The sequence below is a fragment of the Sander vitreus genome, chromosome 9, assembly GCF_031162955.1.
Source record: "Sander vitreus isolate 19-12246 chromosome 9, sanVit1, whole genome shotgun sequence".
NCBI lineage: Eukaryota > Metazoa > Chordata > Actinopteri > Perciformes > Percidae > Sander > Sander vitreus.
The window spans coordinates 31,150,986-31,168,156 of record NC_135863.1 but is presented as its reverse complement, the minus strand read 5'-3'; the positions used below and the strand labels follow the sequence as shown (position 1 = coordinate 31,168,156).

The 17,171-nt window shown below is 43.1% G+C and overlaps 1 protein-coding gene across 1 annotated transcript; it reads right to left on the bottom strand.

Moving 5' to 3' along the window:
- Nucleotides 1-174: 174 nt before the first annotated feature.
- Nucleotides 175-13,056, bottom strand: aasdh (aminoadipate-semialdehyde dehydrogenase). The gene is made up of 14 exons (XM_078259694.1): nucleotides 12,654-13,056; nucleotides 11,204-11,324; nucleotides 9,268-9,563; nucleotides 8,398-8,590; nucleotides 7,656-7,897; nucleotides 7,454-7,560; nucleotides 7,193-7,365; nucleotides 6,037-6,373; nucleotides 5,840-5,952; nucleotides 3,974-4,673; nucleotides 3,721-3,884; nucleotides 2,886-3,011; nucleotides 2,637-2,768; nucleotides 175-684 (listed from the first exon to the last, which is right to left on the bottom strand). Exons 1-14 carry the CDS (start codon nucleotides 12,893-12,895, stop codon nucleotides 292-294), a joined length of 3,339 nt encoding a protein of 1,112 aa, XP_078115820.1. The 5' UTR covers nucleotides 12,896-13,056; the 3' UTR covers nucleotides 175-291.
- Nucleotides 13,057-17,171: the final 4,115 nt, after the last annotated feature.

Sequence of the window (17,171 nt, the reverse complement as noted above, 5' to 3'; positions counted from 1 at the left end):
TCATTTTGTTTCTAACGTTGGTCGTGCACAATAGTGTAGTGTACGCAGTGTTATATGTAACGAGAAAAATGTTTGGTATTATTTGCACTTAGAGATATTCATGAGAATATTCTTAAAGAGACACAAAATGTTATGAATAATGTAAATTAAATACTGATGTCTGAACCGAAAGACTCATTATTTCCCTGAACTTTAATTAAAAATGTAATTCCCAAAGCACCCTCTCTGCTCTGACAGATATAAAAGCCATCAGTGTTTATTATAAAAAAAAAATCAGTGCAGAAATACATCTTATCCTTCTTTGACAGTCAGCTTTAAACAATACACATAGTCGTTGCGGCACCCGACTACGAGGGAGTGTTCATACACCACTGGGGATGAGAACAGCTCCCCAGGCAGAGTTACTGAGGCCAGCATTTGTCCTTCTTGTCCATCCAGGATCCACACTGTGCCGTCTGTGGAGGCCAGAGCCACCAGAACCCCCCTTTTGCCCATGACAGAGCCATCAAACACACACGGACTGGAGTACACCTTCCCCGTGGTCTGGAAAGTCCAAACTAAAGAGCCGTCAGCACAGTTCAAACAGTACAGGCAGCCGTCGTGTGATCCACACAGAACCCTCTGCTGGTCTGCCGTGACACACGGAGAGGAGAACACGGGTCCTTTTGTTAAAAACTGCCAAACCTGCAAAGAAACACATATTTCAAAAATAGCTTTTTCAAAAATTGTGATCCTTAAAGGGTTATTTCGGTATTTTTCAACCTGGACCCTTTACCTTGTTGTCCAAGTGACTAATGTGAACAAAAATCTTTGAAATCGGTCCAGTATTAACCCTCCTGTTGTAAATGGGTCAAATTTGACCCGTTTACAAAAACTTTCTATATCAGAACTATGACAAAAGAACGTTGAAAAAAGTGACCAATGTTGGAAAAAGCTACAAAAACGCAAGAAAAAAATCGACAAAAACATTTATTTAAAAAAACGCAGAAAAAAGTGACCAAAAAAATTGGAAAAACTGACAAAACATCAAAAACATCGCCAAAGGTGACAGAAACTTGTTCAAAAAAGTGACAAAAAAATTGGAAAAAAAAAAAAAAATACATTGGAAACCAATGTTGCATGGTCGACGGGAAGACAACACAAGGGTTAAGCAAGAACGCTGTAACCGGCAGCTGCCAACCGGGCTGCAATGTACCTTTAAAAGGACCAATGCGAACTGTCCGTCCACCAAAATTGTTGTTTTTGCCGCTGACAGGCTCAGATTGTTAATCTGACACCAATATGGAAAGGATCCTTACAGAGATAGATCATTTTTTGTTTAGCCAAAACAGCTCAGCAATCTCCATCTCCAAACTCACCAGACTCTATTGAAATAATCAGTACTTTTAGCGTGTATAGAGCCAGCATACTTTTACATGTAAATGGGTGAATTAAGGGTTTATTTCAACCAAACCAGAGTGGTGATTGTTGGAACAGTGAAGAGACGAATGAAGACACTTTTAATAGTTTGATTTTCTGTCGACTTTGAATGAAGTGTGTTTTACAATGATAAAATGACTTATTAAATGGAGTCTGGTGGGTTCGGTGATGGTGATTTTGGGGCTGTTTCATGTCAAACAAAAAGGATCTTACTCTTTAACAAAAAGGTTGACTTATGTAGGGATCCTTTCCATAATGTTTTCAGACACTTAGAATAATAATCTGAGTCTGTCAGTGGCATCGCAGCTGCGGTCTCGCTTAAGGTGTAACTCTCGCCAAAATGCAACCTAGGGTCTTTTTGTGAATGTACCCGAGTCAAACTTTCATTTAAAAGCATAATTAGGACGGAAGCGCCACTTTTAAGATTTTAGCGTATTTTCGTTTTTGGTCAAATTTGCCTTTTGAATGGGAGTGCTAGAGGCACTCCGAATGCGAATGAATGGACTCCATAGGAGGAAATGTCATTCCTATATGAGGCTCCTTTTTCAACTACGAGGTCAATATTGTGTTTCACTAACGACAAAACAACGAATAATCCGTGCATTTATATGGAACTAAGATTTAGGAGCTTTCCATCTTTACTCTCCTCCCCGTTACGCTGCATTTGGAGATCGACTCTTTTTGACTGGCAAGATGGCGGCGAGCGGAAAAACCAAGAGCTACAGTGAGTTGTTCAAAACCTTTCCTTTTAGTAAACTCTGTGTACACAAACAACGTTCTCAATGCTGAGTTCATGTGTAGAGCCCCTGGTGATACTTGGAGCAAAGCTTCCTGTTGTGTCGAGCCTTATTAGTGTTTTAAAAATAGTGATTTTGATGCGATCATAGTAGTGCCCCTAGCACTCCCATTCAAAAGGCCATTTGACTGAAAATGAAAATACGCTAAAATCTTAAAAGTGGCAATTCCGTCCTAAATATGCTTTTAAACGAAAGTTTGACTCGGGTACATTCACAAAAAGACCCTAGGTTGCATTTTGGCGAGAGTTACGCTTTTATACTTGACCAATTTCAACATGGGAAAACAGAGTCCGGGTTGAAAAATACCGAAGTTACCCTTTAAGATTTCAGACCTGGCAACACCCATGGTCACCGGTTGTGTCTGGCACGTTTAAAGCACTATAACAAAGGTCATGGTGGAGAACTACAGCAGCCTCTCACCAGTGTCCCTGTGTTGCTGAAGCAGCAGATGTTTCCATCCACCGAGCCGATCATCACGTGACCAGAGGAGGCGTTTGGTGATGAGAAGAACGGGATGTCTCTACAGTACGACCACAGGACCTCGCCACTGTCCTGGGGACAGGAAAAAACATTTATCAGACAGCAAAGTGTATGCCGTCTCAAAATGTCTCTCAATAAACAACAAAATGACACAATAGTTTATTGAAGTTTGGTATTGTCTTCACTCACAGGGTTGAGACAGAGGAGGTGACCTCCCAGTGACGCGGCGTACAGCTGCCTGAGTGAGGCGTGGAGGTAGGGGGAGGAAAACACAGCTCCACCCCCACAGTGACGCTTCCAAACACACTGCTGGACCTAGAAGAACACGTACATTTACCTTGATCTTCTCCACATTTACTAGTTCAGATAACTTTTTATTTATTCCCAGAGGGGGAACTAGTGTGGTAAAGCTGCAGTGGGCAGAACGCAAAAAAATGGCAGAATCTTTTTCTTTTTTTTTAAGATTATTTTTTGGGGCTTTTCCCTTTATTTGATAGCAGTGGATAGACAGGAAAGTATGGGAGAGAGATGGGGGATGACACGCAGCAAAGGGCCACAGGTCGGACTCAAACCCAGACCAGTGCAAAGGACTCAGCCTACATGGGGTGCACGCTCTTACTGGGTGAGCTAGAGGTCACCCAAAAAAACGCCAGAATTTGAAGTAGAGTGAGGCCTCTTCCTGCAGCTCTCCCCTCTTTGTCACACAGGCAATGCATGCACAGAACAGCCAATTGGTTTGCTCTCTATCTCTGATTGGCTAAAGTCTCCCGTCAAAGCTAGGCTGAGCCAAGAGGAGATGCAGAAGTCTAGTTTTCTCTCAGACCACTTGAATAACACTATGCTGAAAGATTATTATCGAATGTTTGCCTAATTGCGCCAAAAATAAACCTGCCTACCCCAGCTTTAACTAGCCTTATGAATAAACGTGTTAATCCTGTTCCTGTCATTGGCAGTAAAGCTGTTTCCCCAACATGAAACTGCATGAAACAAGACACTGGCCACAACATTTTTTTAATCTTCCTACCTTTGGGTCCAGGGCGTAGACATGCCCATCATGTGAGCCCACTATCACCAGACCTGTGAGGGGATCCACGGCGGGACAGCTCTTCACGGCGTCTCCCGTCTCAAACGTCCACCGCGTCTTTCCAGACGCAGCGCACAGGAAATACACACAGCCATTGTAGCAACCTGGAAAAAATCCCAAAAAATAAATCCTAAAGGCCAATGACAATAACATACAGTCAGATGTTTTCACACAATATTGTATTGATACTGACCTATAACCACGAGGCTTCCGCAGTGAGACACTGCAGCCGAGGCTTCGATTCTGTCCCCGAGAACTCGCTCCCACAGAAGCGTCCCGTCGGTCAGGTCTAAAGCCTGGATCCTGTGTGAGTGGGATCCGATGAACACTGTCCTTTTACCCTCGTCTGAGCTCAGATCGGTCCTGTGTTGTACTAGAAGCACCGGGGAGGCGTCCACACATCTGCCTGTGTCGGAGGACCAGCTCAGGCCCAGAACATCACCTCTGCAGTTCTTACTGGAATTCTTTTCTCCCAGTGCATCAGCCTGGATATTTTTACTTGCCTCTGGATTTCTGGTTTGCAATTCCATCACCTCACCCGCTCGTCTGACAACTTTAACAGCCCACGTCTCTCCCCGCGCCCTCTCTGCTGCCGTCGACTCTGTGCGTTCTCTCTTGGCCGGCGCCACAGGGGGAGCGTCGGCGTCTCGTTTCTTGGCCTCGGACGACGACTGGCTGTTCTCAAGCGGCGGCGTCAGTGTTACTCTCACGACGTGGCGCAGTACGTCAGAGAAGGTCCCGTCGAGCAGAACCTCCAAAAGCGCCGGTGAAGTCCCTCCCACAGCAGCGAGGATGTCTTCGCACAGGTGGAGCGCCTTCAGGGAATCTCCTCCACTCAACAGGAAGTTGGAGTCCTCATCAATGGTCGCATCTTCAGGAAGACCTACAGTTTCCTGTTAGGGATGCACAATATATCGGTTTTTTTATCGTCATTGCAATATCAACTGGCGCAATATACAAATCGCGAAAGGCTGCGACACATCGCAAAAGATACTCAGTGATGTTTTGTGTAGAAAACTGCACTTTCAAACGTAACTCATTCTTTTTGTAGTGGTTCCAATTTATATTCAATTCAATGTTCAATTTGTTCCATAGAAGAATGTTGGAAATGATTTCCTTTCACTTGTTTTAAATTCCACAAGTCATTTGTTGTATTTTAGAAGAGCACTGTAACCAGCAGAAAGGCATAAAGTAAAAAACACTTTAATATCTGTTTATTTATCGCAAGTAATATCTTTATCGAGATATTCAACATTATCGCATATTTTCCTCATATCGTGCAGCCCTATTTTCTGTCCAGTTCATACATATTCAGGCGACAAATTAAACCGGGAAGTGGGGCTTCACTATACATCCTTTATTTTTGTCGTCATCGCGATATCAACTTGCGCAGTAAACGCATCGCAAAAAGGCGGCGACATATCGCAAAAGATAGACAAGCTGGACAAAGATATGTCTTAGATGGTGAAATCTCAGTAGAAAAGGGCACTCTGTCATTCTGTTTTTAGTGGCGCCTTTTCTAATTCAATGTAACCCTGGTGTTGATGCTTCCTGTCGACCATGCAACTTTTTGTTTTTCGAGGTCAAAATTTCAAATGAAAACTGTTTTTTCCGTCAACGTTTTGGTCGTCTTTTTCGACCCTTTTGTCACTTTTTCCCCGACGATTTTGTCTATTTTTTCCTGCGTTTTTGTGTTCTTGTGAAGAGCGTTGCATGGAACCATCTACATTATTCTTTTTTGACAATTTGGTTGAAAGAAAACCAAATGTTCTGATGTAGAAACTTTTAGAAAATGGGTCAAATTTGACCCGAGGACACCAGGAGGGTTAATGTTCAATAAAAGAACGTTGGAAATGGTTTCCTTTCAGTTTGTTGTATTTTAGCAGAATTTCTGAAAGCAGCAGAACTGAGCACACTTTAATATCTGTTTATTTATCGCGAGTGATATCGTTGGAGCGATATTCAACAACGTTATCGCATATTTTCCTCCTATCGTGCAGCCCTATCAGGAAGTATTTAGATGTGTTGTGTTGTCAAAGTAGTGGAAAACTGGCCACACCTGCCACAGGGACTGCAGAGTTTGCTTCAGTTTGGTGACATCCGCCCCTGAAGACTCTGAACACCGTCTCTGTCTTTGGTATATTTTCAAAAGTGCCCCCATGTCTACTTTACCTGCCATTAAACAAACAGAAGGGTAAGTGAAACAGTGAAGCGTTATCGTCTCTCATCAGCGGCAACTGTGTGTCTGATGCTCACCGTGAGGAGTCACGCACAGGGCCGGGACCAGCACCAGCGTGTCAGGGACGCTGTACGACGGCAACAGCAGAGACAGCTGGTGCCGGATGAGTCTGCTCAGATCTCCGTCTAAGTCTACGTTGCCCGTCTCCCCCTGCCGGGTCTCTACAGGAGAGGGGAGGTCCTCCCGACGCTCGGCTGAGGCAGAGGGTGTTTGATCCGCATGTTTCGGTGCAGATGTGAGAGGAGAAGCGGCTTTCTGCTCTCCAGATGTGGACGCCACGACAAAGGCGAGCAGTCGAAAGGCTTCGTGCAGACCCACGGCACAGGCCTCCACCTGAGGCAGACTCAATATGAGCTGGAGGAGCAGTGATGGAAAAAAAGTAATGAAAGTCATAGTATAGTATGCCACCAAATAAAGTACGTTGAAAACAGTCATAGCATAGTATGTCGAAACAAAGCCATTAAAAAAATCAGGTTACACTTTACTTGACGGTATCTACATACATGACATGACACTGTCATGAACGTGTCATAAACAAGTCATAAACGTTTATGACGTGTTAGGGTTAGAGTGTGTCATGACAGTGTCATGTCACTCTTATGTAGATACCTTCAAGTAAATGGTTACCAAAAATCATAGTATAGGATGTCGAAAATAGTCATAGTATAGTAGGTCGAAAAAAATTATAAATAGTCATAGTATAGTACGTCAAAAAAAGTCTGGAAGAACATGCAAACTACACACAGAAAGACCAGCCCGGACTCGGTATCGAACCGAGGGTCACAGTGTGCACTGCCTACTTGCAGGTGTAGTTGGAGAATTGCTAACCTCTGAGCCACCGTGTCACCAAAGAAATTACGTAAAAAACAGTCATAGCATAGTATGTTGAAAAAAAGACAGCATAGTATGTTGAAAAAAGTCATAAAAACGTCAAATTATAGCATGTCGGATAAAAATCATAGTATATTATGGCAAAAAAAGTGATAAAAAAAAGTCATAGTATGTGGCCAGGTTAGCTCAGTTGGTAGAGCAGGCGCACATATGTAGAGGTGTATGCCTCAATGCAGAAGGTCCATTTCCTGCATGTCCCTCTATCTCCCCTTATACATATATATAATATACATATGTATGTATGTATGTATGTATGTATGTATATATATAAAAACATCTCACTTGCTGCAAGCTGTCCAAGTTGACCCGCTTTCCGTGGCGTTTTATCAGCCTGTCTCTTCGTCCCAGGTAGTACAGCTGTGCGTCTTTAACATTCACCCAGTCTCCAGTGGCTCTCATCGTCCCGGGGACGGCTGTCTCCTCATCGTCCAGGAGACACACTCTGTCCTCTCCACCTGCACCAGGGATCATATGGATTTATTTGGATTTTATTCACTGAAATAACACGTGCACGTACATGTGTGTCAATGAGATCCTTCTCACCTAAGAACACCTGTCCTTCACCCTCAGTAACAACGCGGCCATGGTCATCTCTCACTTCCACCATTGTGTCCATCAGAGGACTCCCAAGAGGCACCAAGGACAGCGTGCTGAAAGCCATGTCAATGTTAAATACAAGTTGGATTGACTGCAGCTTGTTTAACATAATGGATTCAATGAATCATTTGAAACAGGGCACACTCACGGGTTGCTCGACCGCAGTAGAGACTCTGGTATTTTGTAAGAGCAGGCCCAGCAGGACACCTCAGTAATGCCGTAGATATTGTAGATGTGGGTTTGGTTGTCCTCGTGCCTCCAGCTCCTCAGCAGAGCGGGCGAGGGGCAGGCCTCTCCACCCAGAGCCAACAGCCGCAACGAGGAGCCGGGCGACAACACTTCCTGTTTCAGGATACGCTGCCCGAAGCGGCCGAGCAGTGTCGGCGTGACCTGTGGAAACAAGAAAACGCCACGTTATAGTGACTCAGTACTCAAGTACAAATGTGAGGTACTTTTACTTTACTTGATTCTTTACTTGAGACTTTATAAATTAACATTTGACACGTGTAGTTTATAAAATATGATGCATGTAGTTCATAAATATGATGCATATTATAAATTAAACTACCTACCAATATCTAGGCCTACAAGTCCAGCTGAAATGATCAGATGATTAAACACTTCGTTGAGTGACAGAACTGTTTGGATCGTTTCCAGATTCTAAAATGTGAGGATTTTTCTGCATGGAGTACTTTTACTTTTAATACCTTAAGTACATGTTCCTGATGATACCTGAATACTTTTACTTAAGTGACATTTTCAATGCAGGACTTTCACTTGTAACATTGTATTTTTACAGCGTGGTATTAGTACTTAGGATCTGAATACTTCTACCACCACTGCCGCAAATTTTTTTTAAGCAAAAATACATATAGCTTCTTCACACGTGCCTGTAGGACAGTCGTCTTGTGATGCCTGAACAGCAGTCGAGCCAGTCGACCGGGCATTTTCTTGATCACAGTCGGGATGATGAGGAGCTGAGCACCGGACGATAAGGCCAGGAAAATATCCACCACAGAGGGGTCAAAGGTTAAGGGCGAGGCCAGGAAGACCACATCACCTGCACTCATCTGAAACAAAGATCTGAGCCAAGAGAGGTGCACTTTTCAATATGCATCAAAAATAACAGTGATTTCAACTAGGGATGCACAGAATCCAGATTTTTGGGGTTCGGCCGAATACCGAATCCACGGGTTAAGATTCTGCTGAATCCTCGTCCCATCCTCAGTCCATGAACACAGTGAATACATTAATGAAGTAAACAGTGACTGTCCTTCCTTTGCTGTACCTGAAGTTGCTGTCTGTAGATTCCTTCATGCACAACTCGTATTCTTTCGGATGTTTCATACGCAAATGTTGTAACAGCGGTGATGTTGTGTATTGTTTAGGGTCCTCGCCACCACGAGACAAATCAGCATTGCAGATTGAACATGTAGCTGGACTTGAATGGCCTTCTTTTGACTGAAAGTACTGCCAAACATCACTTTTCTGCTCATGAGTTCCATTTTCACTTTCTCACAGCCTACTGCATTGAACGCTCCACCTACGTAAACACCTTCCCGTAATCAACGGCGGCGTCATTACGTCGACCAGCGTAGCGCGCGTAGTACAAGCGTAGGGTTCAGTTTGGTGGAAAAAAATTCTAAGGTTCAGCAGAAACCCAACCCTGTCAAAAAGCCCAATATTCAGCTGAATCTGAAGCCGAATCCTGGATTCGGTGCATCCCTGATTTCAATACAAATCAAGAGCTAAAGACTCACCTCAGATGCAGTATATTGGGCAGTATACACTTGTGTGGCACCCGCACAATCTTGGGAAGGCCAGTCGTTCCAGATGTGTGCAGCACATACGCCACGTCTCCGTGACCAGCCTCCTTTAACCCTGCAGCTGGATCACAGAAACCAGCTCCATCTGCTGTCAGAGCTCCGGGTTGTTCCGGTCCTCGTCGGTGCTCAGAGACTGGCAGCGGCTCGATTTGTATCACGGTCAGTTTGAACTTAGGCAACACCACACACACCTCCACAGATATGTGGTTGACGAGAGCTGCCTGGAATCGCTTGACGGGAGGAAAGAAAGAAAATCTATGTAAATATTCCTACAAAGCAGAGATCATGAATTCATGTTGATAGTGTAAAATAAATGCTAATATACAGCAAAGTCAACTGTAGTGTATATGCTTGGAAGGGGATATTATTTTGAAATATTTCTATAGGGGTGTTCATGAATCTGCTTTAGTGGATCCATCAATAGACATAAAAGCAGAAAGAAAAGCAGAAATAAAGAATAAAAAAAAAACATAAAATACTTTTTTACTCTGCCGTGTGCACTTTATTTACACAAACTCAGATCAGATCTTTGAATGCACCAAGGCTGATGCGCCCACACACTTCACATGTTTTGCCCAAGGCCCCCGGGTTCTATGCATATCAATTGATTTCGGTAATTTGATTACACCACTGAAGTACAACAGCAGCTTTAGTGGGTCCTGGATTATTAGCTCATTTTGTGGCCCCGTCTTATTGTGTCAACATTTATTTTTAAGATGTTTATTATTTTAGTTCAAACTGCTCCCATTGTGCAGATTCCATATGGTTGGGTCCTGGGTCTCTGGCCTGTAATACAGTTGTTTAGTCTGCTGTGTGCTCTGGACATAATGGGAACTTGGAGGCGAGTATAAACAATGCAAAGAGAGGCAAGAGGTGGTGGATGTGGGTGGGGGTGTCAATAGGGACCTAGTCTATATCCTTGACGTTGCACTTCCGGGATTCCTCCGTTGCCGCCGGAAAATCCGCTGGATTAGCTAGACCAGTGTTTCTCAAATGGGGGTACGTGTACGGTGGCGCTGTATTCTACCTCTTTATATAGCCTTTTTTTCTACCAAAAATGTTTTGCGCTGGGGTACTTGGCTTAAAAAAAGCAATTCAAATGGGGGTACACTATTGAAAAAAGTTTGAGAAACACTGAGCTAGACTATCTGTCCAATCTGAGTTTTCGGTTGTACGACTAAAAGGTACACATGTTCCACCAAAACAAGTTCCTTCTGAGCCTATTTTGCAGAGGCACCGCAGCTTTTCTCTGGTGCTTAGCACCGCCCAAGACAATTGTGATTGGTTTAAAAAAATGCCATTAAACCAGAGCACGTTTTCCTCCCATCCTCGAATGCTATGTGGAGTAGCCAGACCCTCCTCCAGCGCGCTTTGGAGGAGGGTCTGGCAAAGCGAGACTAATAGGGACCCAACAGAAAATGTTTGCCCCAGGTCGCCCCAACAGGCTAATATGACCATGTTTTTAAACCCTGATCTTGAGAGGAACCATATTTCATTTAGCTATATTTATAAAGATTATCTTCAAACTCTGTGTTTGCAACATTAGAGCTGCAGAGATTAATGAAGTAATCGATTAATTGTTCACTAAATGAATCGCCAACTATTTTGATAATCGGGTTGAGTCATTTCTTCATAAAAAGTCTCTGATTCCAGCTTTTTAAATGTGTATATGTTCTAGATTCTTCTCTCTGTGACAGTAAACTGAATCTCTTTGAGTCATATTGGGGTTTTTACCATTTCCTGACATTTTACAGACCAAACAGTTAATCGATTAATTGAGAAAATAATCAACAGTTTAATCGACAATGCAAATAATCGTCGCAGCCCAACTAGTCATTATCATTCATTGATGAAATATTGGGTATTCAACCTGCAGGACGTCGGTCTTCACAGCACAGTACTTGAGGCCACACTGGTTCATGACTCTGGCAGTGAGGAGTCCTGGAGAGTCTGGGTCCAGTGGGACATAGGCAGCAGGTGACTGCAGGATCCTGGCAAACACCACAGGACAGTACATATCACCCTTCAAATTACACAGCCACTCTCCCAAGACATTACTCATTTGATACGGCACAAGAATGAATGCCTTTTTTAGGCCACACACTCACATATACACTGGTCAGATGCTGTGTTTTGACATGGAGTGGTAAACTTCAGAGTTGTGGAACTTGAGACTTGGCCTTAAAAATAAGTGACTTGAGACTTGACTTGGACTTGTACGTTAATGACTCGAGACTTGAGGCATGATGACTCGGATGACTTGCGTGTATTCACAAGTTTTAATGTTAGCTGTTAAATATATAATAATATAATTTAATGTTGTCACGTTTCTGTCTAACTATCAAGTATGCTAGTTATACAAACTAGCCATTCATTTTAATAGATGGGCTACTAACAGTGGTGTGGTCTACGTGATACGCAGGTATACGCAGTATACCCACTAAGAAAGCTCCAGGATTTCCATATACCCACTTAAACATGCCCAATGACACGCAACGACATACTTTCCATCATATTTTTTACATATTTTGAATTGTCATCTGTGTTCTTTTTCTTCGCATAGGCTAAATAAAGGTATTTCCACCGTAAATTGGTGCATTAAAGCGTATCCACTGCAACAAAAATGAAGTTGCTGACGCTCAAAACTTCCCTGGGGGAGGACACCCAGACCCCCCACTATGATATATAAAAAGTGACTTGATTTGGGATTTGACTTGCTTTGACATGACATGACCTGTGACTTGACTAGCCCCCCAAAAAATAGAGACTTGCTTTAGATGTGGACCAAATGACACTTGGGACTTGAGCAAAGATGACTTGGTCACAACACTGGTAAACTTTGAGTCAGAGACAACAGTGAATCAGCAGCAGTGGCAGCAAAAACTGTCCTGTCCTGAGAAGTGTCCTGGGACAGTCAGACACTGTCCTGTGACTCCCTTGACTGTCCCGGGACACTTCTCAGGACAGGACAGTTTTTGCTGCCACTGCTGCTGGTTCACTCAGACAGTCAGACACTGTCCTCGGACTACCAGACACTGTCCTGTGACTCCCATGACTGTCCCGGGACAGTCAGACACTGTCTTGTGACTACCAGACACTGTCCTGTGACTCCCATGACTGTCCCGGGACAGTCAGACACTGTCCTGTGACTACCAGACACTGTCCTCGGACTACCAGACACTGTCCTGTGACTCCCATGACTGTCCCGGGACAGTCAGACACTGTCCTGTGACTCCCAGACACTGTCCAGTGACTACCTGTCCCGGGACACTCCTGTCCCAGGACAGTTTTTGCTGCCACTGCTTCTCCAGTGAACTTACCCCAGAATCCAGACAGGTATGAACAAATCATCACAACAATACAGGCCGATCACTCCGTTGTTCGGAGAGCAGTTCTTCCGTAGAATATGAGACAGTTCACCGGCCAGCTCAACCAGCTCTCTGTACAGCAGCAGGGCCACCGGGCTCCCTGACACTGACCCGCCGTCATATCTCACAGCTGCTCGGTCAGAGTGCACAGAGGCAGCGGCGGCTACAAGCTCCTGCAGCGTCCGAGCAGCCATAGTGAGGAGCCGCTAAAGAAACACCCGCTCATTCTCTGTTAGTGCCGATTCTGGACGAAAAACTTACAAATCATATTCTAATTCGTGAATTGTTTAATTCAGACGAATGCGGTTTTGTTTACTTCGAGGCAGACCCAGGGGTTTGTCGCGTGAAGATGATGTCCCGCTGATGGCTACTTCAAATGCTTCTGTTAGAGTCGTTCATCCCGAAATCGGGAAATCTGACTTATCATGATCAGATAGATAGATAGATACTTTATTGATCCCCAAGGGGAAATTCAAGGTCCCAGTAGCTTAAAGACATCACACACAACATACACATACATCATAACCAGGATGATAAAATAACAAATCCACATGAATAATATGGACAATAAAAGAAAAGATACTAAATAAAAAATCCACTATATGTCGTTTATCATTTTGTCGAAACCGATTGTGTTTCGGGTATGTGTTTGATGTTTTATCAGTCAGCTAATTTACATCCACTAAATGATCATCATGACACATCCCCTCCAAATTATTGACATAGATAATTATCTGCAAGTCTTCCATCAACATTTCAAACGTTGGTATTTCTTCTTTAAATACGTTATGACTTTCAATTGAAATATTAAAATATGAGTAGCATTTATTGATCAAGAGTTTCATCTCAAAGTAGGAAAAAAGGATTAATGAATTATCAGTTTATAGTTTATGCTTGCAATATTGTTAGCAGTACAGTGGATGGAAGATAGAAGACCAGTGACAGCAATCATTTGTTCACACTCAAGCTCAATTACTAGCTGGTTTACAGCACAGTCATTCAGACAGCAGACCAGCTATTTTGCATTTAATACAACAAACATGATACAGAATTAAAATGATGGGTCTTACAGTTATGGATATGGTGCATATTGGTATCAAAGGAAATTAAATGGCAGATAAGGTGGCAAAGGAGGCTACACAGAATATTTACATTGATTCGGCAGTTAGTTATAGCAAAACAGAAGTTAAGAGCATTATTAAAGTGCTCATATTATGCTCATTTTCAGGTTCATAATTGCATTTAGAGGTTATATCAGAATAGGTTTACATGGTTTCATTTTCAAAAAACACCATATATTTGTTGTACTGCACATTGCTGCAGCTCCTCTTTTCACCCTGTGTGTTGAGCTCTCTGTTTTAGCTACAGAGTGAGACATCTCACTTCTGTTCCATCTTTGTTGGGAGTCGCCCATGCTCAGTAGCTAGGTAAGGACTACTAGCCAGTCAGAAGCAGAGTATGAGGGCGTGCCCTGACAGTAGCTAGGTAAGGACTACTAGCCAGTCAGAAGCAGAGTATGAGGGCGTGCCCTGACAGTAGCTAGGTAAGGACTACTAGCCAGTCAGAAGCAGAGTATGAGGGCGTGCCCTGACAGTACCTAGGTAAGGACTACTAGCCAGTCAGAAGCAGAGTATGAGGGCGTGCCCTGACAGTACCTAGGTAAGGACTACTAGCCAGTCAGAAGCAGAGTATGAGGGCGTGCCCTGACAGTACCTAGGTAAGGACTACTAGCCAGTCAGAAGCAGAGTATGAGGGCGTGCCATGCTAGCAGCTAGGCGAGCATTATAACGTGTGTTCCAAAGTGACCACGTTTGTCTCTGAAGTAAAGGCTGGACTACAATAGAGCTGTTTGGAGCAGTTTGTGAACAGTGGTTTCTGTTAGAGATGGTAAGTCCCTTTGGGGTGGACTTTGGGCTTTTTCACTTTGTAAACCTATAACGTGCATAAAAACACAATAAAGGAAAGGGAAAAAGCCCAAAAGCTAAATATGAGCACTTTAAATAAACATTGATTGAAGGAAAGGTGGAAAAAGCAAATGGGAGGAAGAGAGGAAAGGACAGTGGTTTTACAGAGTTTAAAGGAAAGTGGGAAATGAGCTATGCAGGAAGGAGCAAAAGAACACAAAAAATGAGTGTTAATTACCAACTGGTAAACAACACTCATTTCTTGATTTCTTGAGTTCTTCTTAGACAAATTAACGTGATTGAGAAGACACGTATGGGTATTTATTAATTTTGTGTTATTATTATTATTATTATTTGAATATTGTAAAAACAAGATATTCTGATCCACACATAAACCAGTTGGTGGTGGTAATGCACCAAATCGTTGTTTGCCAACCACCAATAAACCTAAAAGAAGCGCTATTTTGGAAAGCATGATTTCCTATCAAGTATGCTTCGTCAAGATGCAGAGAGGATAGTCTGTATGCAATTGTATTATCATTATATATAATCAGTAGAATGGGAATAGATGTTCAGTTATTATGGGTACCAGCACACTCACTTCTCTTCTCCGCTTCTCTTCATAGTCGTCAGATTCATCTACCAGCCCTTATAGAGCTGGCTCAGGTTTGCCTTGCACCAGCTCTTAATTATGCTGTTATAGTTTTAGACTGAAATGCTTGTTACTAACTTTGCTCTGGGGAGCTTATTCCCCGGAGTCCTTATGTTTTTTCGCCCAGCAGTTTTCCATGATCATGAATCATGAATGCAGCTGTCGCCGTGGTCCTGCTCCACGCCCTGCTACGCTCTGCAGTGCCCTGCTACGCCCTGCTACGTCCTGCTACGCTCTGCTACGTCCTGCTACGCCCTGCTACGCTCTGCTATGTCCTGCTACGTCCTGCTACGCTCTGCTACGCCCTGCTACGTCCTGCTACGCTCTGCAGTGCCCTGCTACACCCTGCTATGCTCTGCTGTGCCCTGCTACACCCTGGAACACCATGCAGTGCCCTGCTATGCCATGAACTATTACAACTACTATTTCTAGTCATAGTTCCATTATCTTTATTGTGACTATTATTGTTCATCACACCCCCAACTGGCACCGTCAGACACCGCCTACCAAGAGCCTGGGTCTGTCCCAGGTTTCTCTCTAAAAGGAAGTTTTCCTCACCACCCAAGGTTTCTCCCTAAAAGGCAAGGCAAGGGTATTTTATTTATATAGCACATCTCAACAACAGTGCAATTCAAAGTGCTTTACACAAAACATTAAAAGCAGTTAGAAATGAATACAAAATTACAAAATACAAAATAGAATGCAGGAATATAATTCACAATGCAGTATAATGAATTAAAAAAGGCAACGTCAAAAAGATAGGTCTTCAGCCTTGATTTAAAAGAGCTGAGAGTTGCAGCAGACCTGCAGTTTTCTGGGAGTTTGTTCCAGATATGTGGAGCGTAAAAACTGAACACTGCTTCCCCCTTTTTGGTTCTGACTCTGGGCAAGCAGACCTGTCCCAGATGATCTGAGAGGTCTGGGTGGTTCATAGTTTACAAGCAGATCCGAAATGTATTTTGGCCCTAAACCGTTTAGTGACTTATAAACCAGCAGAAGTATTCTGAAATCTATTCTTTGAGGCACTGGAAGCCAGTGTAAAGACTTCAGAACTGAAGTGATATGATTCACTCTCTTGGTGTTAGTGAGGACTCGAGCAGCGGCATTTTGAATCAGCTGCAGCTGTCTGATTGATCTTTTAGGGAGACCTGTAAAGACACCGTTACAGTAGTCAAGTCTACTGAAGCTAAAAGCATGGACAAGTTTTTCCAAATCCTCCTGACATAAGTCCTTTAACCCTTGAGATATTCTTAAGGTGGTAATAGGCTGACTTTGTAAAAGGAAGTTTTTCCTCGCCACTGTCGCACTAAATGATTCCTCTTGGGGGAATTACTAGAATTGTTGGGTCTTTGTAAATTATAGAGTGTGGTCTAGACCTACTCTAGCTATAAAGTGTCTTGAGATAACTCTTTATAGATACAATTGAATTGAATTGAATTGACACAGGCATCCGAGGGAATGAGATAGTAGACACGCTGGCTAAAAATGGATTAAAAGCAAATGGTGTAGTGGTGGCAATATCAATAAGCAAAGCAGAGATCAAAGCTTCCATGTGGAACAAAATAACTGTAACTATGTTCCTATGTAACTGAAACATCCCACTGGAAATTGTGATGCCTGTAATCAAAAGGAGTCTGTGGAACATGTTCTTCTGGTATGCTCTCAATACTCAACTGAACGATTATTGTTAAAGGATGGACTGGAACGTGAAGGCATTCAGCATATGGACATTAAAACAATAGTAGCAAATAACTCTGGAAAGATGGTGTTAAAACTTATATTCAATTATCTGCAACAAACTGGACTATGTAAGGAAAATGCCAAATGGATACAGTAGGTGGCGATAATGCTCCGACTGGTTGCAAGTCGCCGAAGAAGATGAAAAAGAAGAAGAAGAAGAAGAAGCATGATTTC

Bases quoted from the DNA above. Each gene is read 5' to 3' on its own strand.
- aasdh (XM_078259694.1), bottom strand. From the start codon at position 12,895: ATGGCTGCTCGGACGCTGCAGGAGCTTGTAGCCGCCGCTGCCTCTGTG. The intron at 7,898-8,397 runs GCACGTGTGAAG...TTGTTTCCACAG, and splicing joins ACAAGACGACTGTCCTACAG to GTCACGCCGACACTGCTCGG. The intron at 6,374-7,192 runs GTGAGATGTTTT...CTGCTCCTCCAG, and splicing joins ACTTGGACAGCTTGCAGCAA to CTCATATTGAGTCTGCCTCA.